The sequence below is a fragment of the Phascolarctos cinereus genome, unplaced genomic scaffold (assembly GCF_003287225.1).
Source record: "Phascolarctos cinereus isolate Bilbo 61053 unplaced genomic scaffold, phaCin_HiC Scaffold_9;HRSCAF=440, whole genome shotgun sequence".
Taxonomy (NCBI): Eukaryota; Metazoa; Chordata; class Mammalia; order Diprotodontia; family Phascolarctidae; genus Phascolarctos; species Phascolarctos cinereus.
The window spans coordinates 202907650-202933191 of NW_027556402.1; the positions used below are offsets into that span (position 1 = coordinate 202907650).

The 25542-nt window shown below is 51.4% G+C and overlaps 3 protein-coding genes across 5 annotated transcripts; 2 read left to right on the plus strand and 1 right to left on the minus strand.

Moving 5' to 3' along the window:
• Positions 1-90: 90 nt before the first annotated feature.
• LOXL3 (lysyl oxidase like 3) lies at positions 91-18268 on the plus strand. 3 transcript variants are annotated; one of them, XM_078148254.1, is made up of 15 exons: positions 112-234; positions 1721-2042; positions 4444-4607; positions 5883-6100; positions 12116-12175; positions 14844-15066; positions 15312-15492; positions 15631-15785; positions 15971-16138; positions 16224-16386; positions 16744-16987; positions 17140-17255; positions 17430-17566; positions 17657-17768; positions 17918-18268. In XM_078148254.1, exons 2-15 carry the CDS (start codon positions 1724-1726, stop codon positions 17989-17991), a joined length of 2334 nt encoding a protein of 777 aa, XP_078004380.1. In that variant the 5' UTR covers positions 112-234; positions 1721-1723; the 3' UTR covers positions 17992-18268. The 3 variants fall into 3 exon arrangements, 2 of the variants coding, with proteins under 2 accessions (XP_020861133.1, XP_078004380.1); XM_021005474.2 differs by lacking the exon at positions 12116-12175 and having other exon boundaries at positions 91-234; XR_013483865.1 differs by lacking the exons at positions 12116-12175; positions 17918-18268 and having other exon boundaries at positions 110-234; positions 17471-17566; positions 17657-17744.
• On the minus strand, positions 18258-21773 carry HTRA2 (HtrA serine peptidase 2). Its single transcript, XM_021005481.2, has 8 exons — positions 21409-21773; positions 20899-21103; positions 20574-20768; positions 20344-20376; positions 20028-20133; positions 19799-19868; positions 18768-18863; positions 18258-18663 (listed from the first exon to the last, which is right to left on the minus strand). The coding sequence occupies exons 1-8, from the start codon at positions 21771-21773 to the stop codon at positions 18498-18500; spliced, it is 1236 nt and encodes a 411-aa protein (XP_020861140.1). The 3' UTR covers positions 18258-18497.
• Positions 21772-25165, plus strand: AUP1 (AUP1 lipid droplet regulating VLDL assembly factor). Its single transcript, XM_021005477.2, has 12 exons — positions 21772-22196; positions 22340-22477; positions 22557-22707; positions 22887-23071; positions 23392-23464; positions 23574-23647; positions 23822-23888; positions 23969-24071; positions 24144-24269; positions 24453-24586; positions 24749-24864; positions 24979-25165. Exons 1-12 carry the CDS (start codon positions 21772-21774, stop codon positions 25013-25015), a joined length of 1629 nt encoding a protein of 542 aa, XP_020861136.1. The 3' UTR covers positions 25016-25165.
• Positions 25166-25542: the final 377 nt, after the last annotated feature.

The following is a 25542-nucleotide window of genomic DNA, read 5'->3' on the forward strand; positions in this document are numbered from 1 at the left end:
GGAAGAAAGCCTCATTGAGCCGAGCGGCCAGGGGCGGAGGGGAGGAGGCTGAGGCTGGGGCCTGGCTGGCCAGGGAGGGGGAGGGACAGACTGAGTGAAACGGTGGGAGGGATTGAGGGAGGGGCGTCCAGTCTCCCAAGGCCCGGCACTTTCTTGGAAGTCCTTGGATTAGGCTCTGAGGCCAGGACTGACGTCCCCCATCCCATTCCTTCGGAGGCAACTTCCAGCCCAGAGGTAGGGGCGCTTGGGGAGAGGGGAACAAAACAGACAAGCAGGGAAATGAGGAATGAGGTGGGCTAGGAGGGTGGGAGGATGGATGACGGTCACTGGGAAAGAAGTGGGAGCAGTGGAGGAGGGGGGGAGAGTGGGGGATGGGATTTAGAAGGAAAGATGTGAGGAAGATGGGAGTGGAAAGAGTTGGGTGTAGGGAAGCTAGGAGTATGTGAGTAACAGTGATAGGAGATGAAAGAGGGTGTGAGAAATGGGGGGGTCAGGTAATGATAATGAAGAAACAAATAGGGGTGAACATAGGATGGGGGACACAAGGTATAGGGGGTTTGTGGGGGTGAAGATAACCGACATTTGAAGCTGTTTTATACTTTCTATCATTGGCTGGTCCCCAGTTACATGAAGGAGGTCATTTGATGGCCAGTGCAGGGGAACTGGGGGTAACAGAAAGGTGAAAGGGGACCAGCCTGGCAGGGGGTAGAGAATGTGGCAGTGACAGGAGGGGATAAGGACAGCGGTCTGAGGGTCAGACAGGGTAGGAGGCCCCAGGGTGGAAAGGGGAAAAGAGGACAGGAGTCTCTGCTGGGAGTCTGGCCCAGAAAAGTCAAAGTTTCCATAGAGGACTGGAAAGAAGGGAGAGGAGAGAGAAGAGAAGGGTAGAGCTGAGATGGGGGGGAGAGGGGGAATAGGGCAGGGTCCAGTTTGCTCCCACCAAAGACTCCTCTGCAGGGGATGGAGATGCCAAACCCCAAAGTCAGCTGTTCCTATCCCATCCCCCCAGAGATTGGGCCTGTCTCTCTGGCCTAGTCTCTGTTGCCTCAGTAACGGCTTGGACCTTCACACTCGCTCCTCCTTCCCTCCTTCCCTCTTGAGCCCTCCCGGTGGCTCCCACTGCCCCGCCCCATTCACTCAACCCTGGTCCCTCCGGGTCTCCGTGCTCCCCCTGGGACAGGTAGCCAAGGAACCACACTGTATGACTGTCAAAGTTGCACCATCTGTGACATTGTTTCCTGTGTCACTATCAACATAGAGGCCTCCTCATGACTTCTGGTGTGGGCAGCTGTGTGTGATCCATGCAGCTAAAATGATTACGCGTGCCTGTCTGGGACTCCTGTGTGTGTGTGTGTAATAGCGTGAATTGTGTGCATACCTGTTTCTCTGAGCCTCTCCTGCACATGCTCGGAAGAGGTTGTGTTTCTTCCCAGTCTCTCTTAACCACTATTACTCCTTCTCTGTCCAGATTCAACAGAAATCTCACTGACTTCTATTTACCTTTCTTCTATCACTTTCACCCTGTATCCCCTAATTAATCTCTATCATTCTTCATCTGTTGAGTTCACAGGGTATCTCCTTCCCTCCCTCTCTCACTGTGTCTCTGTGTCTCTGTGTGTCATCAAAGCTGCTTATGTCTCTCATTCTCTTACCTTATTGTCACTCTGTCTGTCTGTCACCATCTCACTATCACTAAAGTCTGAGTTTCTGTTTCTCTTAGACCATGTCTGACCTGCAGTTCGCCAGGGGCCAGCAGTGGGGCCTTTGGGGACTGCTTCTGTGCATGCTATGTACCTGGTGCCTGGGAGCCCCCTCTCCATCCCCAAGTCCTGCAGCGAGCACTGGTAGCAAGCTCCGTTTCCGCCTAGCTGGTTTTCCTCGGAAGCACTATGAGGGCCGTGTGGAAATACAGCGGGCTGGCGAGTGGGGTACCATCTGTGATGATGACTTCACGCTGCAAGCGGCTCATGTGCTGTGCCGGGAGCTGGGATTTACCGAAGCCACGGGGTGGGCCCACAGTGCCAAGTATGGCCCAGGCACAGGTGAGAACAGGTACCAAGGAAGGCTGTGGAACAGGGAAACAACACCAAGTCCAGCTGAGGCTGAAGGTTCAGGAAGACATGAAAAGAGATGTATTCTGCAGATGATACAAAATCAGAGCTGTTGGAGGCAGGGGGAGGAAGGAGAAGGTTGAGTAAAGAATTAATATACTGACAAAGTCCAAATCCAAAAAATAAATGATTGGGCCACATCTAATACCATGAAATGTAATAAATATCAATGTAAAGTAGGGCTTGGGTTCAAAGAATCAACTGCACTTCCCTAGGAGGCATGAGCAGATAAACTATTCCTAAATTAAGGATCTGGGGAATTTAGTGGACTGCATGCAAGCTCTATGTGTCAAGCAAAAAAATTTAAGAGATTAAAGGCAGCATCAGTAGAGGCTGAGTGCCCAAAACAAGGAAAGAGATATTAGTACCCTTGTCCTCTGCTCTGGTCAGATCTTTCATGGTATATTGTGTCCAATTCTGGGTACCACATTTAAAGATATTGATGAGCACATCCAGAGGGAAAAACAAACATACATAATAAAGAATAACTGGGAATTGAAGCAATATAGTACCCAGGCATTGGTTCTGGAGTCAGAGGACATGGGTTCAAATTCCACCTCTTATGGGCAAAGCACAACCTCCTTGGACCTCAGTTTCCCTATCTGTAGAATGAAGTTAGAGTAGATGTCCTCTGAAGTTTCTCTCAATTCTAGATTTATAATCCTAGGGAAGGAGAAGGTTTATTTATCAGTACATGGAAATAATCTAGAATCCTTGACAAGTGGTTGTGCAACTTCTTCTTGAACACTCTCATGGACAGGAAACTCACTGTGGCATGAGGCAGCCCATTACATAGCTAGACAGTTCTGATTGTTGGAAAATTATTTTGAGAGCCCCAATTGCTTCCAGTTCTAGAGGCCACTGGACACGAACATCTTCAACTGCCCTCTATCACCCCCAAATGATAACCTTTCCTTTTCCAATACTCAGGTCTCCTCTAACCTTAAAAAACAAACAACTTTCCCTTGACCACGTCACCCCTCTCAAAGCATGGCCCTAATCTCTTTCCTTCCCTTAACTTCAAAACTTTTAGAAAGAATCAGTTAAACTCGACCTCCTCTTGGTCAGCACTCTTGAAATCTGGCTTCTCTCCCTAAGACTACTTAGGGAGTCTCTCCAGGGTCACCACCAGTGACCTTTTAATTGCCAAATCCAGAAGCCTTTTCTCAATTCTCTTCCTCCTTGACCTTTCTGCACGGAAAAGCAGAATTGGACTTGGAGTCCGGAAAACTCAGGTCTGAATCTTGCCTCCTCCAACATTTCCTAGGTGTATGGCCATGCGCAAGTCACTCTAACCTCTGCTTTCCCTTGAGGTCCTATGTATGACCTCTGTGGGTATTTATCATAGGGCAGATGGATTAGACTCATTCTGCTTTGGCCCCCAAAGGGCATAACCCAGTACAATGAGTGGAAGTTACAGGGATGGAGACTGAAACTCAAATAACACTTTTCTAATGACCTGAACTGCTAAAAAACAAAAACAAAAACAAAAACAAACCAAAAAAACCTGAATGGGCTTCTTTAGGAGGCAGTGAGTTTCCACACATTCGAAAGTCCTGAAGAAGAATCTCAGGGACCCCAGAATCAGGGAGGCTATATATAAAATGGATTCCTATGTTGAGAGGGAGTTTGGACAACAGACTTTTAAGGTTCCTCCCAACTCTGAGATCCTTTCATTTTTAACTCTAGCCTGGAAAAAGAGCATGTCAAGATAGGCCCAGATGTTACATGAGGGGGACTGATTGGGAGGGGGTGACCAGTTCCTGGGCTGCTTGTCATCGGGTTAGAAAAGAGCTTTGAACCAGGTCAGATGGGAGTCCTCATTCTGGCATTTCCTCTAAATAATTGTGTGTCTTTGAGAAAGTCACTTCCTTTCTCTGGGTCTCAGTTTTCCCCTCTGGAAAACAAAATACTTAGACTCAGTGGTTTCTAATCTCCCATCAAGTTTAAAATTCTGTGATTCAGTGTGATTGCTGCTCACTCCCCAGAGTCTCAAAATGAACCTGCCCCACCAAGTCCCTTCAACGCCTTCCATACTCCTTCTTCCCCTTCCCTCGCCCATGTCTGCTTGGGCTGGGTGAACTAGAAGGAGAACGTTAAGTTAATTAATTCAAGAAGTCATTAGTGGCCAAGGATGCAACTCCCTGTCTGCCAAGGCTCTCTTGTCTCCCCATCCCCCAGCATCATCTCTTTCCTCACCTGTAAAAATAAGTTGGGGGAGGGTTGTGGAATAGAAGACTTCTAAGACCCCCCCAGCTCTTCCATGTCCTGTCAACATCCTCATCCCCACCTTCATCACTCCCTCTCAGTCCCTTCTGTCCCATTCCTCAAGGCCGAATCTGGCTGGACAACCTGAACTGCAGAGGGACGGAGCGAAGCATTACGGAGTGTGCCTCTCGGGGCTGGGGCAACAGCGATTGCACCCACGATGAGGATGCTGGTGTTATATGCAAGGACCAGCGCCTTCCTGGTTTCTCCGATTCCAACATCATAGAGGTTGGTGGGTACATGGGCAAAGACATAGTTTCTGCACAAACACCTCTACATGTGGCATCTAGTTGGGGAGGGGCTGGACCTCAAGCCTGGGAAACATGAATTCAAATCTTGCCTCTGACATTTACTAGCCCTGTGACCCTAGGAAAGTCACTACACCTCTGTCTTGCCTCACTTTCCTCATCTTTAAAGTAGTGATAATATTACTGCCTCGGTTTTTGTGAGGATAACATGAGATAGTAGTTATTTGGGGTTTTTTTAATTCAGTTTTACTTTATTTTTATAAAGATCCAAAATGAGATGATATTTAAAAAGTAAAATATTTTGCAAACCACAAAGTGCTACATGAATGCTGTTAATATATACATATACAAGCATTGGGATTTGGGGACTGGGGAAGATATGGGGGTCATAGGGCAGATATTGTTCAGTCATTTTTGATTATGTCCAATTCTTCATGACCCCATTTGGGGTTTTCTTGGCAAACATACTGGAGTGGTTTGCCATTTCCTTCTCCAGCTCATTTTACAGATGAGGAAACTGAGGCAAACAAGGTTAAATGACTTGCCTAGGGTCACCCAGCTGACTTTCAACTCAGGAAGATGAGTCTTCCTGACTCCAGGGCTGGCACTGTCTCCACTGTACCACCTAGCTGGGGCAGTTAATATATAATATCATAGGGAAGGAGCCTGATTTAGTAGAAAGATCAGGTTTGGGAGCCTGAACGCCAGCTTCAAATCTGGGCTTTGCTGCTTCCTTTGTATATAACAAGTCATTTAACCTCTCTGAACCTCAGTTTCCCCCTCCTCCCCCAAGATCACTTCCAGTTGCAGATCCAATCACCTGCCACTGCTCTTTCTCTGGGCCACAGTCACTTCATCTATAAAATGGAGCTAATAATCTTTATACTTTCTTGCTTTGACTTTTTTTCTTTTCTTCCTGTTTTTCTTCAGGAGGGAGTTAGATTTTCTATAGAAATTTTAGTTATTATGTGAGAAAGGATTTTTGGGTCAGATTCCTCCAGGAGGAGATATGGGGCTGGAGAGTTACCCAATCTAAATAAATCCCAGCCTAGCTGGAGACCTCAGTTTCCTCATCTATAAAATGAAGGGGTTAGAAAATGGTCTCTAAGGCCCCTTCCAATTCTCAATCCGAAGGTCTTCAGGTAAATAAGAGGATAGGAATGAACAGTTTCCCTGGGACCTGTGATCCTTTGAGACCCCAAGATGTGTTTGTATGATTAAGGGCTTACCCAGACCTGTCCCATCCCATCCCCAGGTGGAGGAGCAGCACCTGCAGGTGGAAGAGATTCGTCTGAAGTCAGTTGTGGGTGGGGGCCGGCGGCCCCTGCCTGTCACGGAGGGGCTGGTGGAGGTACGGCTCCCTGGGGGGTGGGCCCAGGTGTGTGACCACGGATGGAGTGCCCATAACAGCCGAGTGATCTGCGGAATGCTGGGCTTCCCCAGCGAGCGGAGGGTGAATGCTGCCTTCTACAGGTGAGAGAGCCAGGCTGGGCCAAGGGATGGGGGAAAGGGCATCCCAAATGTGAGGAGTGAGAGAGATGTGAGGTAAGGAGGGGTCTGACCCATGAAGTGGGAACGGGGCTGAGGTCTCAGATATGTTGAGATCTGAATTTAAGGGTCGGAAGGGGTCAAAATTAGGAGAGTGTCTGGGCTTTGATAGGTGTAAAAGTCAAAGCAAATCAAAGCCAAGTCACTTTGGCACGAAGTTCAAGGTCTGAATGAACAGGGTTTGGGGTGTGAGAGGGTCTGGGATTTGCGGAATGAGAAATTCTTAGTTTTGCAGTATAAGGGGGGTGGCAGGGGCCCAAAGGGGTGAGGAGGAAGTATGATGAGGTGGGTCTGTACTGCCAGGTGCCAAGAGCTCTGAATTTGAAGGGTTTGAGGTATAAGTCTGAAGAGCAAAGGGGTGAAGATTATGGGGTCTTGACCGTGACACAGTCCGGGTGGGAAGGGTCTGAGCTATGAGAGAGCCCTGGGATCTGAGCGAAGAAAGAAGCCGGAAGGATCCGTAGTGGTGGAGGGAACCTGTATGGGTGGTCTGGAATGGGGTGGGATCTGGAAAGAGAAGCGTACCCTGGAGGGGCGGGGCCTTTTGAAGTGGGCGGGTTTTGCTGTAATGGGGCGGGGCTCCCTCCTGGGGTTGTTCTCAGCCTTTCCAACCAGAATGTTAGTGATGTCATCAAGCGCTAGGCAGATTCATCTGACTGCTTTGCCCCAGGGTTCTTTTCTGATGCTCTCTAAGAAGAGCAGAAGGGGCGAGATCAGGAGAGGCTTCCCAGAAGAAGGGGCATTTGTTCACTGTGGAATGTTATTACTCTCTCTGATGGGTAGGGACTATTTGTCAGTTTCTCCCAGGGCTTTGCACAATGCCTGTCGAATATCATTTCATAGATTTAGAACTAGAAGAAACCTTATACCCAAAGTCCAAAGTGGCAAAGCCAGGATTTGAACCCATTTCTTCAGCCACTAGATTCAAGTCCAGGCAACAAGCACCTACTAAGCGCAAGACACTGCTAAGGCTGAAGATCTTTCTCTCCTCTCTCTCTCTCTCTCTCTCTCTCTCTCTCTCTCTCTCTCTCTCTCTCTCTCTCTCTCTCTCATTTTGGCAAGGCAATAGGGTTAAGTGACTTGCCCAGGGTCACACAGGCAATAAGTATCAGAGGTCTTATTTGAACTCAGGTCCTCCTGACTGCAGGGCCAGTGCTCTATCCAAAGCACCACCCAGATGCCCCATTCCCTGATCTCAAAGAGCTCACAGTCTCATAGGGGAGACAACATGTGTAAACAAGATAAAGACAGGATGAATTGGTGATAAGACTTTAGCTGAGACTAGAAAGAAGTCCAGGAAGCCAGGAAGAGGAGGAGGGAGAAGGTTGCAGGCTTTGGAAACAGCCAATGAAAATGCCTGGAATCAGGAGCTGGAGTGTGTGTTTGCAGAACAGGAAGGAGGCCAACAGAGTACATGCATGATAGGAAATGGGTCACATAAGTGGTGGCAGAAGCAGCACACAAACTGAAGCACCCCAGAACCAAAGCCAGTACTCTTTCTAGATTGTAAGATTAGAAAGTTAGGAAGGGGCCAGGTTATGGAGAACATGAAAAGCCAAACAAAAGATTTTATATTTGATCCTAGAAGTAACTGGGAATCAGTCTGATTTATAGAAGGGGATGTGGAGGGGAGAGGGTGTTATGGTGACATAGTCAGACCTGTGAGTTAGGAAGATCACTTTGGCAGCTGAATAAAGAGTAAACTGCAACAGGAAAGATGAGGCAGGGGAATGGATGAGAAGACTCTTGTAATTGTCCAGACATTGGGCTTTGAAGACCTGTCCCAGAGTGCCGTGGCAGTGTCAGAGGGAAGAAGGGAATGCAGGCAGACAGCTTGGCAACTCATTGTATATGAAAGATGAGAAAGAGGAGTTGAGGTTGACATCTAGACCAGATACTGGGTGACTGGGAGGATGGTGGTACCCTGGAAAGAAAGGGAGTAATTAGGAAGAAGGGAGTTTTTAGAGGAAAGATAATGAGTTCAGTTTTGATCATGCCTATGGGACATCTAATTCAAAAACACATAAAACAATGAGATGTTAAGTGCTGCAATATAGGAGACCTTGTAATTCAGCCTTCCACTCAACAGAGGGAAACCAAGGCCCAGAGAGATGGAAGGACCTCTTCCAAGGTCACAGATAATTTGATGACAGTCAGGACTAAGACTGAAATATGAAAAGAACTAAATCACTTTCGGACTCCAGGAAATATTTTAATAATAGAGAAGATATAGTGCCATAAAAATTGTAAATGAAGAATGATAAAGAAATATTTCATTGGAAAAGAAAGTATTCACAGCATTCCAAGCTAGACATGTCTTATTTGACATTTATAATAACAATTGCCCAAAAAGGCAGATGTGAGCTCAATATGGAGGAAAAGCTTCTAACACTCAGAAAGTGTCTGCAATGGGCCATGGGAAAGGGGGCAAAGTAAGGAGGAACTGAGCCTCACACTTGGGGGTGCTGTAGAGGGAGTTCCTGCTGGAGCATGAGTTGGATAAGGGTGATTTCTGAGGCTCCTTCCAACTCTGAGATTCTCAAAGTAATCACACATTTAGAGCTGGAAGGAACCTTAGAAACATCCGATAATTCAGCCCTCTCATTTTATTGTTGAGGAAACTGAGGCCTGGAGAGGGAAATGGGTCACATAGGTGGTGACAGAAACAGTATACAAACTGAAGTACCCCAGCACCAATGCCAGTAGTCTTTCTAATCAGACCCCACTGGAGGCCACAGCAATTCTTTTTTTTTTTTTGGCTGGGCAGTGGGGTTAAGTGACTTGCCCAGGGTCACACAGCTAGTAAGTGTTATGTGTCTGAGGCCGGATTTGAGCTCAGGTCCTCCTGAATCCAGGGCCGGTGCTCTATCCACTGCGCCACCTAGCCGCCCCACACAGCAATTCTTCAAGAAGGAATGAGGCAGGGAACTCTCCCCAGCACCTCCCCTTGGACTCTGCATTCTAAGCAATTTTATGGTAATATATTCAGGGGAAAACTTCCCAAAGCATGCTTATAGGATAGGGTGCAAGGATTCCCAGCTCTTTGTGGTAGCCTAGGGAAAGGAACTAAGAATCACCACAGATAGTTCCCCTCAAAACCCTGGTGCAGCTGTGGCCTCTGCTCTTCCCTATATGCAGAAGGTCCAGGGAAGGAACAGCCGCCAAAGGCAAACTGGCCAAAAGGAGTCTTGGTCCAAGTCCTTAAGGACAGTTAATGAATGGGGGCAACTGAAGCTTAGTGGTTAATGAATGGAGATAGCTGAAGCTTAGTGACTAAATCCTAGCCTTACTTACTTACAATGTACTTAAGTACTAAGTACTTACTATCAACCAAGCCAAGATTAAAAATAATACAGTCCCGGACTTCCAGGAGCTTGTAGTCTAATACAGAGGGTTTTAAGTCATAACATACCAAGTAAGTAAAAGAAGCCAATGACTAAAGAGATTGCTGTCAGCTGAGAGATCAAAGGAAAACTTCACAGAGTAGGTGGTGGCCCCTCCTCCACTTTGGGAGAAGGAATGGACTTCAACAGGCAGAAAGTTGGCTGCTGAATTAATTCATCCTATGCATCATAGGGGTGGGGGTTGGGGGAACATTGTTACAGAAACAGAAGAAAATAATATGAGCATTGGGAAGAGCAAATAGTCCAGTATGGAGGAGAGTCATGAATTCTACTCAAATCAGTTCAACGAATGATTAAGTGCTAGGTGCTGGGGATATACAGATAAAGACAGTCAGTTCTTGCCCTCGCAAAGCCTTCATTCTACTAGGTAGGATACATGTATATAAATAAGTAGACACAAAGTGTACATAATGTAATACTGAGCAATTTCAAGAGTGAAAGAGCATTGAGAGCTAATGTCCCAGCAGCCAGGAGAAGTCAGGGTAAGTCTCCTGTAGAAGGTGGCTGCCATGCTGCCTCTGCAAGGAAGCTAGGGATGCCAAGCTGCAGAAGTGAAGAGGACATTCCAGGCAGAGAAGTGGACGTCTGTGCAAAAGCAGAGAAGGTGGGCAGTGATTTGCTACTCACAGGGGACAGTGATTTGCCCACTCTGACCAGCAGAGAAAGTGCGTGACAGTAACATGAGACACAGCTAGAAAGGTAGGAATCAGATTACTGGAGGGCCTTAAATACCAGCCCAAGGAGTTTCTATTGGTGACAGGGAATTACTGAAAGTTTTTTTTAAAGGCTGTGACATGGGTCAGATCTGTGCATTATCCAGGTAGTTTGTGAAAGAGAAGCTGGTGTTAGAGAGACCAGTTAGGAAGCTGTTACAATAGGGCATGGGATGGATTCAGGAGATAACGTGGAAGGACTAATCATGGCGATTGATTGGAGGTTGAGGATAGAAAGCCAGACAGCATTCAGAATTCTGAAGTAGAAGATGGCAGTGTCACTTTATGGAGAGGAAAAGTGGGAGGTGGGGCCGGTTGGGGATCAGGTTTAAGACATATTGAGCTCAGGCCAGTGAAAAAGGAAGTAAACTCTTAGACCTGGCTCATTGGGAGCTGATCCAAGCGGAGGCTAGGGAAAGGGTGGTTGGACTGTTTAGGGCCTTGCCTGTTACTGCTTCCATCCCCTCGAGTGTTCTGGCTCTGCCTGGCCTCAGCCTCAACACAGCTCTGTGCTTTTGGTTTTCCTTCTTGGCGATGAGCCTTAGGACTGGCTGCAGGCCGAGAAAAGAGGTCAGCTGGATTAGAAGATCTGCTTAGGCAGGCCTGACCAGGTTTGGCCTTCCCAGCTCCATCAGCCTGGCTATGGAACCACGTGGTTCCCTCCGTGGCCAACTTCTGAATTCCTGGGCTTGACACCCCACCCCATTTCCACCATGGTCATGGCCTGAGTGGTTACAAGATTCTTGGTCCAGACACTACCTACCACCCCTACCCTCTATACTTCTGCTTTTGGCTGACAAGATTCTGAGTTCCCATCCTGCCTTACAGCCCTTCGTCTTAAGGCAGTGATCCCGTCCTGAGTCTTCACATGTTTCCGCACATACATCTATCTCCTTCCCTTCGCACTGATCCCAAGCATTCAGATCCAACCTTGAGCTATAAGGGTCTTGTCTCTGACATCTTAACTGGTTGGGGGGTTGAAAAGGAAAATGATCTTTTAGCTTCTGGTAACCAAAGACAGTAGGGCAGGAGATGAGAAGTCCCTCTAAGCCATTGGGGAAAAGTGTCTCTCATTCCTGACCTCTACTGGCCCTCTAGCCCGGTTCCAGACCACAGGCTTGTCCTTAACTCCAGTGTTCTCTTGTCCTCACAGACGGTTGAGGAAACGGGCAGCCAAAGCCTCTGCCCAACGCCGTGGGTCTCGTAGCAGGTAACAGGGTAGGAGGGGGTTGACCTCTGGTTGAACCCAGGGGCCTCCTGATCCTCCCTGTGGCTCCAGGAACTGGAAGGACACTGTCCTTTCCAGATCCCAGGGCAGTGAATCGGGGTGTGGCCAAGCAGGGTCAAATGTGGGGACATGTGGAAGAAGCTCTCCCTTCTTCCTCCCTCGACAGCCCTAGCCTTGAGCCCTTTACTCCAGCCCCTCCCCCGCCAGCCTCGATTCACACTCACTCCCCTCTACCCTTCCCTCTTTTCAGCCCTTTTCCTTCACTTCTTTCCCATGGCTCTGCCTAAATTGGACCAACCGTTCCTTGCTGCCCTCATCTTCCCTGCTCTGATCAGGTATCTCCAGTGGGGCAGCATGGGCCCCTGGACCCCTGCTCAGTGTGGCCATGGAGGGGTCAGTGTGGACATTGTGCCCCAACCACCTGACTCTGCATCTCCCCATCCTTCCTTTCCTTCCTCATCCCTTCCCTTGCCCTGCCCTCTGTCTCTTTCTGGGGAACAGAACAGAAAAGACAAGGAGTCTGATGGCCCCTAACCCTTCCTGACCCCCTTCCACTTGTCCTCTGCCTTCCTCCATGCCTGTCTCCTTTTTCCAGGCCAGTCACCAAGCTTAAAGCCAAACACAAACCCCGTGCAGGCCAGGGGCCCAAAAAGAGGTAAATAAAGAACCTGATGGTGAAAAGGAGACATAGGGACTGAGAGCCCACTAGTTCGAGAGGGGACCATAGGGACCTGACTTGTTGGGAGCCAGGGGAAAGGGGGAGGGCCTTAGGGACTAGGGGATCTGATAAGTCCAGTCAGATGCTGCTTCATTTGGACCCATCCACCCACCCTGGTGATGTTTGCCCAAGTCACCACTGATTCCATCCTTTATTATATATTCCTTCAGCTTGCCTGGTATGGAGGTGAAATTCAGGATACCAAAGTGGCAGTCACTTAGCTTTCTAGCACAGTGGCATTTATAACAACAGTCTATATGATTCCGTCCTCTCTTTTCCCTTCAAGTTACTTCAGAACTCTGAGGGAACAACACCTGTCTTCTTAGGCCAAAAATAACAGTACCACTCCCATTTATACACCAAGCATTATTCATGTTATCTCACTGATTCTTGCCACAATTCTGAGTAGTGGCTGGTATAACAGAGATGGTGATCCCCATTTTACAGATGAGGAAACTGAGCCTCAGAGCAAGGAAGCAATTTGCCTGAGATCAGAGGGGAGACTTGATAGGTCTGAATGCCAGCCCGGAGTTTATTCCTCTGTACCACCCTGCACCCTGCCCTATCTGCCCCCAGAACAAACACCTCCAGCCCAGTGGCTTCAGAAGACAGTTTGGGTGGGAGAATCTCTCTGCTTGGCCAGTGAAGCCAGAGGGGAGAATTCATTACCCTCTTCTTTTCCCATCTCCCCACTACCCACATCTTGGGCCAGGGATCACAAAGTAATCTTTTGGGCATCTCATCAGCGTCTCACTCTCATGGTTTGAAGAACTTGGGACTGCCTCTTTAAGCTCTGCTTTTCGGGGTTTCTCTTTGGTGTCTGCGTTGCCCTCAGTGGACCCCATTCTGCGCCTCCTCAAAAGGACTTCTCTCTCTGCTCTGGGATAAGACCATTTCCACTTCTATGACCCCTGACATTGCCTGGTCCTTTGGGGTTTTGGTACACTTTATTCTGGACTTCTCATATGAGCTATTCACATACACACACACACACACACACACACACACACACACACACACACACACACACACTTTTTTTTGCCCACACTTGCACTTACACTCATATCCATCTTCATAGGTAGTGTTTTCTGGTGGTCCCAATCCTGTCCTAGTTAATATTCAGTAACTACAGGATGGAGGACATTTTTCCTGGTTTTCCCACTCATGATCCTGCCATCTTAGCACCAGGTCCTTCTTGGCTCCTTCCTTTCTGGTGCTGGGACCTGTTGTTCTAGGAAGCAGACACATTTCTCTTGTCTGCACAATCTTTTGATGCTTACGGGCTTCCAATGAATAAGGTCCCAGGGCTGTCCTTGGCCTCCCTCAACCAAAGCCCATTTGCCTGCTTGGCCATTTTATGGGATCTTTCTCGTACTGTTTTTATTCAAGATACATGGAGTGACCCCTCCTGAGATGCCATTGCATGTCACCATTCCAGGCACATCCTATCACCCTCACTCTTCTCCGACCTTCTCAAGACCTCTCCCCACCCCCACCCCCAACCCATCCGCTGCCTGGACAGTCTCTCCAATATTAACTCATCCCGATCCTTCCCAACTCCTAGTATCCTGTCTCTCCTTCCCAAGTCCAGGTGTCCTGGCCTGTCTTCCCACTCAGCCCTGGAACAGCCTCTCTAGTTCCTATCTTCCCACCATGACCTAGTACATTTCATAACAAAAACAAATATAATACTCACTGATATTTATGTAATGCCATAAGGTATGCAAAATGCTTTATGATCTTATTTGATCCTTCAAAAACCCCATGAGGTAAGTATCATAGATATAATTATTGCCCTTTTTAATGGATAAGGAAACAAGCCTGGGGAGGTTAAGTCTCTTGCTCCAACTCACAAATTGGCAGAATTTCAATCCAAGTTTCTCCTGATTCCCAGGTAAAGCTCTCTTTCTCCTGTACCATAGCTACTTCTTTAACAGCTGACATTTATATTGTATTTCATGGCTTAAATGTGTTTTACATTCATTATTTCAATTGATTCTGTGAGAGAAGTACTATTCCTATTTTGTAAAAGGAAACAGGATCAGAGAGGTTATAGGTAGCTCGTTCCTGGTCACACAGCTATCAAGTGTCAAGGGCAGGATTCAAACCTGGGTCTTTCCTGATTTCAAGCCCTATGCTCTTTCTACTTACTATGCCGTCACTATCTACTCCTCCATCGCTTATTTCTGCCCCAGCATGCATGCAGGAGCATTTATGAAGGCATACATTACCTCCTGGCCACCCCAGCCCCGTTGGGCCCCTTGGTCCCAGCCCATGGCTCTTTCTGCTCACTGGCCTTCGTCATATTCTGAGCCAGCAGCAGGGGGGGCTGATGGAGGTAGGGTCAAGGTCACATGAGCTATCTTGCCTCCCTATGTCCAGAAGGCTCTCTCCATCTCCTTACCCCAAATCCCTCCCTTTTTTGAAACATCCATTGTCTCTTGCATCTCCTGAGACTCCTTGGTTTTTTTCTCTCTCAGAGAAAGGGGTGGGAGGTTGTAGGAAATGTTGGGAGAGGGGAATGAGACCAGGGAGATGGGGAGGAGGGTTGAGGATGAGGAGGCTACATTTTGGGGACCCATCCTCCTCCTTCCCCTGTCCCCAGGCTGCTGGCCCAGCGCCAACGTCACTCCTTTGGCCTGCATGGAGTGATATGTGTGGGCACTGAGGCTCACCTCTCCCTCTGCCCCCTGGAATTCTATCGTGGCAATGACACTGCCCGGTGCCCAGGTGGGGCACCCGCCGTGGTGAGCTGTGTGCCAGGCTCTCTTTATGCCATACCCAGTGGCCAGAGAAAGAAGCAATCATCAACACAACCTCGGGGAGAGGTGTGTGTGACCCAAACAGAGGGAGGTCCCCCATGCCCACTTCCTAACCAACCCAGCCCACCCCTCCTCAAGGAACCAGTGGGACCCTGATAATACCTTTCTCTGAACCTGACCCTCTAGGATAGAGATAGCAATTCCCTAGGGCTTGTATTCACCCGAAACCCTCCACCCCTTGCCCCAAGCTGTGCGTCTACCTCCCTAGCCCTGTTAATACTCTTCCCCCATCTCTATGTCTCTCTCTTCAGCCTCGGCTTCGTCTGAAAGGCGGAGCTCGGCTGGGTGAGGGCCGGGTAGAGGTCTTGAAGGGCGGTGAGTGGGGCACAGTCTGTGACCACAAGTGGGACCTCCTGTCAGCCAGTGTTCTGTGCCGGGAATTGGGCTTTGGGAGTGCCCGTGAAGCCCTGAGCGGTGCCCGAATGGGACAGGGTGAGCTAAAGGCAGAGAGCAATAATCCATATAGGGTGGAGGGAGTACCAGGGGGCACTGGGAAAAGTTATTGGGCAGTCATTGTGGAAGTGGGGACATGTTATCTATAGCCCCCTGTCCTCTATCCCCTGACCCCAGGTATGGGTCCCATCCATCTGAGTGAGGTGCGCTGCTCAGGTCGGGAAGCTTCCCTTTGGAGCTGCCCCTACAAGAACATCACTGCTGAGGACTGTTCCCATGCCCAGGATGCCGCTGTCCGCTGCAACCTGCCTTACACCGGGGTTGAGACCATGGTCAGCTTTGTTCTCTGAGGCCTGGCCAAAGGCTTATCTTCAGTGCCCTGTGCTCTCCTCATTGCCTCTTTTCCTGCATCCTTCCCTCTCTGACTGTCTCAACCTCTAACCATCCCTCCCAACTCATCTCTACTATCCTCTTGAGCTCGTGACACCTCATTCAGCCTTCCCTTTGCTCCCTGCAGATCCGGCTAAGTGGGGGCCGCAGCCGTTATGAAGGACGAGTGGAGGTGCAGGTAGGGGGGCCTGGCTCCCCTCGCTGGGGCCTTATCTGTGGAGATGACTGGGGAACACTGGAAGCCATGGTGGCCTGTCGGCAACTTGGTCTGGGCTATGCCAACCATGGCCTTCAGGTTGGTACAGAGGAAAAGGGGGAAAATAAGGGTTTTTTCCCCATGTTTCCTGGGCTCTCATGTGTCCACACGTCCATGTTTCCAGGAGACATGGTACTGGGACTCGGGGAATGTCACTGATTTGGTACTGAGTGGAGTTCGCTGTACAGGCTCTGAGCTGTCCCTAGGAGAGTGTGCCCACCATGGCACCCATATCGCTTGCAAGAGGACAGGCACACGCTTTGCTGCTGGTGTCATCTGTTCTGAGAGTGAGGGGGGAGTGGGCCAGGGGAGGGGGGCCCCTGGCCCGGTATGACACCTCTTTGGGGCAGGGAATGGGGACCTGTGGCCAGGGGAAAGTCTCATCCAATCCCTATGCAGACTGGGAGAGGAGGCCCCCTACTCTTTTTTTTTTTTTTAGGCAGTTGAGGTTAAGTGACTTGCCCAGGGTCACACAGCTAATAAGTGTCAAGTGTTTGGTCTGAGGCCGGATTTGAACTCAGGTCCTTCTGACTTCCGTGCTCTATCCACTGTGCCACCTAGCTGCCCCTCCCCCTACTCTTCAAACTCACAAAAATCACCTGCCCTTGTAACCTGTGACCTCCTTCCTCCTCCCACCTTCCCAGCTGCATCAGACTTGATACTTCACTCAGCACTGGTGCAGGAGACTGCTTACATTGAGGACCGACCACTACACATGTTATACTGTGCGGCAGAGGAAAACTGTCTGGCTCGCTCTGCCCGGGCAGCCAACTGGCCCTATGGCCACCGGCGATTACTCCGTTTCTCCTCCCAGATTCATAACCTTGGCAGAGCAGACTTCAGGCCCAAGGCTGGGCGACACTCCTGGGTGTGGCATGAATGCCATGGGTGAGGGAAAGGGGTCTTGGCTAATGAGAGGGAGAAGATGAGAGTCAGTGGGGGAGAGAGGAGGAACTGTACACTCTATGGGAGAGGGCCTCAAAGGCCTTCACAGTGATGGCGGGTGCAGGCCTGTAGGCCCCTGTTAATCCACCCCACAGGCACTACCACAGCATGGACATCTTTACTCACTATGACATCCTGACACCCAATGGCACCAAGGTGGCGGAGGGTCACAAGGCCAGTTTCTGTCTGGAGGACACTGAATGTCAAGAGGGTGAGTAAAAGCCTGAAAAGGGGCTCCCCATCCACCACCAGAATCTAGCCACACCTCAAAGGTCTGAGGAAACTTCCCTACCTTGGGTCTCAGACTCCCTGCCTATGCCTGGGAGTTGTGGCAGCTGATGCCTCCTGGGGCTGCTCCATCCTCTGAACTCCCCATCCCCCCCAGACGTCTCCAAGCGGTATGAGTGTGCCAACTTTGGGGAACAGGGCATCACCGTGGGCTGCTGGGATCTTTACCGGCATGACATTGACTGCCAGTGGATTGACATCACAGATGTGAAACCAGGAAACTATATCCTGCAGGTGAGGGGGACAAAGTGGGGGAATATCTGGGCTCTCTAGGGCTGGGTACACCCAAAGGGAACTCAGATCCCTAATTCTTCTCCACATTAGGTGGTCATTAACCCCAACTACGAAGTGGCGGAGAGTGACTTCACCAACAACGCGATGAAATGTAACTGCAAATATGATGGACACCGCATCTGGGTGCACAACTGTCACATTGGTAGCAGGGCTGGGCTGAGCGGGGTGGCAAAGCCCTCTCTCCCACCCCCATCCCACTCTACCTTCCTGTTCCCCTCCCACGTACCCTCAAGCTCAGGCCTCCTACTGGGGCCAGGGCCTGATCCAGCTCCACTGCTATTTCCTTTCCAGGCGATGCTTTCAGTGAAGAGGCCAACAGGAGATTTGAACGCTACCCCGGCCAGGCCAACAACCAAATTGTCTAAGGCTCCTGATCTGTCTGCTACCTGGCTCCCTGGACCTCCCCACCCTCAGGGCACTACTGGAGCCAGACTTTGGCTTCAGCCAAACAGTCTGGCGCATGGACTGGGAAGGAGGATTCCCCATGCTTCCACCACTGGACTGGAGCAGAGAGAGCAGCTCCCTGCCATGCACAGCGATGTCCTGGGGACATGGTCAATACCTCCAGTCTTTTGATTTTGGGGAGGAATCCATCCTACTCCCCTCACTCTCGGCTACAACATGTCACTAGTTAAAATTTTATTTTATTTTTATTTTATTTTATATAAAACATTTCTCCTGTTTCTTTGGGGTATATAAGGGGGAGGGCCTGCCCTCCCCTGGCTCATTCCCCACCTTGACCCCCCTCCCAAGCTATTCCAGCCTCATGGAAAAAGGGTATGGAGACAGGGCAAGGGCCATACCCTCCCCTTCTCCTTCCATTTGGAGTAAACAAGATTATGTAAGGACTTAGGCCCTTCTGTCCATCTGGTCACTCAGTGACCTCTGGAGTCACAAACAGGGTCAGTGTATCCAACCCTCTTCGGACCTGCATGGCCAGCTTGGGTTGTGTACGAACAGCCTCATATACGTCTTCTGCTGATTTCACTGCCTGATTCCCAATGGACAGAATTATGTCCCCTGGCCGCAGACCAGCCCTGAAGAAGGAAAGAATCAAAGAGGGGAACCATGGCCCTGCCCTCCCTCTTGCAAGCTTCCACAACTTCCTTCTACCCACTGAGACACAACCTTCCCCCCTCACCGGTGTGCAGGGGAGCCCAGAATGACTTTGTGGATCAGGACACCATGCTGGACATCAGGGAAACTCGGCTCCCGAAGCTGCAGCTCGGCCAAGATGCTGATGGGGACATAAGGCATGGTTAGCCTTACCTGGTCACCACCCCCTCCTTCAGCCAAATATACTGACCACATTCTCAACGTATGCCCCCTAAGTGAAATTCTAGGGGTAAAAAGGCAATTTCGGTAAGTCCTTTACCAAATGAAAAGCATAGACAACAGCAGACAGAGAAGCTCAGAACAGAGAGGAATCACTGAAGACAATGATATTCACTCAAGGCTTCATAGAGCAGAAGGTGGGACTTAAGCTGGACTTCAGAAGACAGATAGAAGGGGGCAGCTAGGCGGCACAGTGGATAGAGCACCGGCCCTGAAGTCAGGAGGACCTGAGTTCAATTCCAGCCTCAGACCAAACACTTGACACTTACTAGCTGTGTGACCCTGGGCAAGTCACTTAACCCCAATTGCCTAAAAGCAAAAAAAAAAAAAAAGAAGAAGACAGAGAAAAAAGGGTAGTGCATTTTGGATGTAGAAATGTAACTAAAGGTGCAAAAATTACTAAGCTTATCTTGCCAGAGTCTTAAGAGAACAGAGTATAGCAGGAATGGTAAGCTGGGGCCAGACAGAGCCCCGAATGCCAGGCTGAGAAAGTCTGTACTTCATTCCAGTCAGTGGGGAGCCCCTAGAATCAGAAGCACAGAGGGTGACTTGTGCAAAATGTTGCTTTGATATGATTATACCTGGATAAATTAAGGAATGAACTAGAGACAAAGAGATGAATTAGAAGGGAAATACAAGGATCCTGGTACAGGACAGGTAGGTGACAAAGAGCTGAAATAAGGTGATTTGCGATGGAAGTAAAAGGGAAACAGGGGAGAGGCTAGGGAACTCTTTCACTGTTTGGTGGCTGAAGGTTAAACAAGAAACAGTGACTTATGATTCTCAACCTGGCAGTCACTCTCACCACTCCTACCCCATTCCTCCCAAAGGTCATACCTAGGTGTTAGTGTTAGCATCATCACCCCAATGTATCGACGTTTCAACTCATTGCTCCCAAACCAGGAACCTGGTACGGAAAGAAAACCAAGAAGCCCTGTCAGCCTCTCAGCGTTGTGTCCTCCCTTCTTGGTCACCCCAGCATCCCCCAACTATCCCTCCTCACTCAGGCACTGCTCTTCCTTTACTCCCAACATCATCCCATGACTGTCTCCTCTTCCCTACTTACTCTTCTTCTCCCCTCGCTGCAGAAAATCCCGCAAGCGATCAGAGGGGATGGCAAAAGAGATCCCAGCTGTGACCTTCATTGTGTTCACCCCAATCACTTCTCCATCCTGCAGGGACATAGCCCCCACCCCAGCACAATTCAGCCAGGGGTGAGGGGGAGACACAGATAGGTAGGGAAATAGGGCAGCCCCAAAATCTGATCAAGGACCCTTGTTTCAAACACTTTCCCCACCCCCAAATGGGTCCTGGGGAAAATAAAGATGAATAGCCCTACTCTAGAGGTGGTGCCCCGAGAGCTGACTTAATAGCACACTTACCAAATTAACCAGAGGGCCCCCAGAGTTTCCAAACTACAAGGGAAAAAAAGAGGAAGGGGATAGTAAAAGAATGAGACTGGGATGTAAATTCTTTCTTCAAACTCTATATCCAAACTATCCAACCCCCCACACACCACAAAGACTACGTGTCTTCCCGCCTTCCTCTACACAATCACGTTCTTGGCCCAATCTGCCTTCACACCCCTGTCCTATCTCCATCCCCTGCGTACATCAATAGCAGCGTCGGTCTGGATATACTCAGCGTTGGGCTGAGGCAGGCCGAGGTCCCGGGCTCGACGCTGGGCTGAACTAACAATGCCAGAGGTGATGGTGTTCTGAAGGGCGAAAGGACTTCCCATGGCAACAACAAATTCACCCTGGCGAACTTCAGCAGAGCGGCCCAAGGGCAGCGTGGGGAGGGAGTCCTGGGAAGCAGGAGGAATTGCTGAGGGAGCAGATGAGCTCCCAGGGAGTTGGGTCAGTGTATCGGCTCGACTCGGGGGTTGAGGGGCTGTTGGAGTAGGACTGGGCTGGTCCAATGCCCACCCCCCCAACCTTGGTTGGGATCCTGAGTGTGGCAATGTCAGCCACAGGGTCCACAGCGGTAACAGTGGCCTCGTAGGTCTCCCCACTGAGCAGTCGCACACGGACCCGCCGCCGGTCAGCCACAACGTGGGCATTGGTGACGATGAGGCCGTCAGAGGCCACGATGAAGCCCGAGCCATTGGAGATGGGGACCTCTCGACCAGAGAAGGGGTGTCTGGGGAAAAGAGAGTGAAGAACACGGTGTGGGTGGGCTGGAAAAGAGAGAAAAAGGGCAGAAATGGGGGTCAGGTGAGGGTATGGCGGGACTGCCTAAGGGGTGAAGGTCAGCGAGGGGTGGGGAGGTCATTTTGTCCCTTTCCAACGCCCCCTACCCCAGTCGTGGCCCCTCCCCACCAAGTCTAAGGAGACAGAAGGGGGCAGGGGTTCCCGCCCCCTCAGTGCCCACAGCTGGAGGGCCCCCCCCAGGATGAAAGATCGGAGGTCAGCGCTTCCCCCGCCCCCCCCAGCCTGCCCAGTTACCGGCCCAGAATCTCGATGTAGACCACGGCGGGCGCAGTCTTCTCCACCACGTCTGCGATGAAGTTGTAGAGCCGCCGCGGGGAGGAGGGCGGAGGCGTGGGGACAGCGGCCAGGACAGCTGGGGGCGTGAGGCCCAAGCCCGGCCGTCGCCTGCGGCCCCCAGAGCCCCACAGCAGCAGCAGCGCCGCCGTCCCCGCGCCCAGCGCGGCCGCCGCCCACCGGCGGGCTCGGGGCTCCGCGGGCTCGGTTGTCCCGGGCGTCTCGGCCTCGGCCAAGGGCAGGGGCCGCCCGGCGAGGCTCCGGAGCCCGCCCAAGCTCAAGGTGTGAGCCCGGCCCGCCCTCCTCAGCAGCGCCGCCGCCGCCATGGCTCCCCGCCGGCCCGGGCCCTACCCTAGAGGCAGTGCCCTGAGAGCTGACTGGGCCAACGAGGACCGACCGGGAGTTACGATCCCGACGCACCTCGGGAGCTGTAGTTCTCCAGCTGGGGTGGGCGGGGGCCTGCGGTGCATGCCGGGAGGCGTAGTCCCCAGTCAACTTCCTACGTTCCGAGACCCACAGTCCTGTGCGGTGCGGCGCGCCACGCGCGGGGTGTGTTGGGAGTTCTGGGCCCTCCAGCCCAGAGGGCTGGCGCCCAAAGGCCAGGCCCTCGCCTTCCCAGGAGCCCGCGCGGCCGGCCGGGGACTATCATGGCGACGGGGTCTGGGCGGCCCTGAGGCGGTGACGGCGGCGGCGGCGGCGATGGAGCCTTCGCCGGCCCCGGGCCCGGAGCGGCTCTTTGATTCACACCGGTGAGAAAGCCGCCCCGGCCCTCCCTGCCTGCAGCCCCCTCCCTGCCCCGAGCCCCGGCCCCTTCCCGGCCTCCAGTCCGGCCCAGGCCCGCGGGCCTCTGACGGCCGCTGCCTTCCCTCCTCCCCTGCCCCGCGGGGCCCAGGCTCCCCAGTGACGGCTTCCTGCTGCTCGCCCTGCTCCTCTACGCGCCTGTCGGGCTCTGCCTCCTGGTGCTCCGCCTCTTCCTCGGGCTTCATGTGTTCCTCGTCAGCTGCGCGTTGCCAGACAGCGTCCTCCGCAGGTACTAGCGCGATCTGGGGGCAGGGACAGGGGCGGCCCTCCCTTTGGCAGGGCCTCACACAACGTCTCGTGCCTCCCAGGTTCGTGGTCCGGGCCATGTGTGCGGTGCTGGGTTTTGTGGTCCGACAGGAGGCTCCCCGGCTCCGCGATCCCAGCGTCAGGGTCTTTATTTCCAATCATGTGACACCCTTTGACCACAACATGGTCAACCTCCTCACCAGCTGTAGCACCGTGAGTGTGTCCAGGGGGGTAGGGAGCCTAACCCCACTGGCCTGGCCCCTCGGGGGTCCCCCTGCCCTTCCCGACGAGCTTCCTCCCCTCCCAGGGACGCTCGGAGCCCAACCAGCCTCTTTCTTCCTCTCCACCCCTTCCCCCTATTTCTGGTGCCACTCCCTTGTTCCCCCTCCTAGCCTCTTATCAACAGCCCTCCTGGCTTCGTGTGCTGGTCTCGGGGCTTTGTGGAGCTGGATGGCAGCGGGGAGTTGGTGGAGTCGCTGAAAAGATTCTGTTCTTCGAGAGGAAACCCACCTGCCCCCTTGTTGCTGTTCCCTGAAGAGGAGGCGACCAATGGCCGGGAGGGGCTCTTGCGATTTAGGTAAATGGTTAAGAAGGACAAGAATAGCTAAACCAGACAACAGGCCCTTAAACTAATAAACTTATATTGAGGTTACTTAGAAGATGCCAGAGATTGTAGGGACTTTCCATTCCCTCCTATCTCCTTTCCTTCTTACAAATACTCCCCAACCTTCCCCCTGCAGCTGAAGTATATCTTTTTTCCATCTTAGTGTTTCCCACCTTTCTCATGGTTTTGTTCTGTTTAGTGTTTTGTTCAGTTTCTTATGTCTCAGATATGACTTCTGGTGACCCACCCTTCACGACTAACTCTGATCCTATGATCTTTGTCCCTTTCTGCAGTTCCTGGCCATTTTCTATCCAGGATATAGTTCAACCACTTGCCCTTCGGGTCCAGAGGCCCTTGGTCTCTGTGGTGAGTGTATGGACAGGGAAAGTTTGAGCTTGGTTTTTTGGGTTGGGGGCAAGGGAGTCTCCTTGGTTGGCCCTGGCTTAGTTCTCAACCTTTTGTTTCCTCCCTTCAGACAGTGTCCGATGCCTCCTGGGTCTCGGAGCTGATGTGGTCACTTTTCGTCCCTTTCACGGTGTATCAAGTAAGGTACTAACTGTTCTTAGTTTCTGGGGGGGAGGGAGAGGTCACCCCATAAATTCTGACTTAGCTAACACTTCTTCCCATACACAGTCTCCTACTCCAAACCCAAGGGGATATGGGTTGTGGAAGAGGCAAAAGCTTTTGGCTTCTATGAAACTTGCCCTAACTTCTCTTGTGCAGATGGCTTCGTCCTGCCCATCAACAGCCAGGGGAAGGGAGTGAGGCATTTGCCCTTCGTGTCCAGCAGGTAATGGTGATTGGGGAGGTGAGTGTGTTGTGGGGTCTGATGGGCTGTGACCCTTGGCCTCACCTTCCAATCATCCGCAGTTGGTGGCCAGGGAGCTGGGCCAGAGAGGAACTCGACTCACACCTGCAGATAAAGCAGAGCACATGAAGCGGCAGCGACACACCAGACCTCTTCCCCAGTCAGGTATGTCATTTTCCTTCAGGTTGTCTCTGAATATGGTCACCCCTCATCACATCTCCCATTTCTTTCTTGCAGCTCGGCCTTCTCCCCCTTCAACACCTGGCCCCTCCCCTGACTGGCAGCTGCAGCTGTCAGCTCTTTCCCAAAGAGTCAAAGAGGTTTTACCCCATGTCCCAATTGGCATCATCCAGAGAGATCTGGGTATGGGAAAAGGGAAAGATAATTCCGGAGAGACCTGGGTTATGGGATGGGGACAGAACTCCGGGGACACTGAGTCCGGGTTTAAGAAAGATCACCTAGAGAATCAGAAGGAAGAAATGTGGGATGGGGAAGAAACCTGAGAATAGGTGAGGAGAGAAACCCCCATTCTCCTTTCTTCTCCAGCCCGAACTGGCTGTGTAGACACAACTATCACTAATCTGCTGGAGGGAGCTGTAGCCTTTGTGCCTGAGGATATTGCTGAGGGGTCCCAAACCCTTCCACCTTCTGGGCCCTTTCCCACAACTTCTGTCTCCAAGGTGAGACCCAGGAAGTGGGGTGGGGGTGGGGGGAGTCTTAGGCTGGAGTGTGGGGCATGGGGAACTTCCCAAGATTGGATCTTTTTCAATTCTACCCCAGTATCTTATGTAAGTTAGGTGTTTAATAAATACTGGATAACATCTCAACCCTGTGACCCCTAGTCCCCCAGCTCTGACCCTGTGACCCCTCAGCCTGCCGCTCTGTTTGCCAAGTCTTCCTGGGCCCGTCAGGAGAGCCTGCAGGAGAGGAAGCAGGCACTGTATGAATATGCCCGAAGGTGAGGTTGGAAGGAGCCTGGGGAGCTTGGGGGGAGCAAGAGGAAGGGAGAAAAATCACACAGTAGGCAGTGCACATCCCACATTTCCCAACCACCCTCCTCCCCATCCTGCAGGAGATACAAAGAGAGACGGGCCCAGGAGACTGACTGAGCCCAAAGGAGATGGAGCAAGCCAGGGCTGCAGGACGGAGGCCAGGGGGCAGGCCCCCCCCCACACACAGGCCGGATGGGTGGGGCGTGTGAAGGGAGGGAATGGGCCTCCCCAACTTCCCATTAAATTCAGGGTTTTCACTCAAGACAACCTCGTTTTCCTGTCTGGGCTTCTGGAGTCCTTAGGGTAGTCATGCCCCCCCTTCTTGGTTCTAGGGCATTGGTTATACTGGGGAGTTGGTGGGGAAAGAAGAGGGTCCTTGGAATCTATCCCCATTTTCAAGGGGGTGTTAGCGAGTTAAGTCAAACTGCGGATTAAAGGCTTGACAAAAGCCCTCGACAAAAAGGGGCTAAACTTGGTTTTTACCCTTACCACCAAGCAGGAGCACCGCTCCCCGGTATTTAAACTACAAATCCCAGGATACATTTCGCGGTCAGGGCCCGGCATGCAAAGCGTCCGTTCTGGCCGCGCATGCTCGCTGTCGAGTGGCGGAGCCCTCGTTTCCATGGGTTCCTGGTACCCGGCGG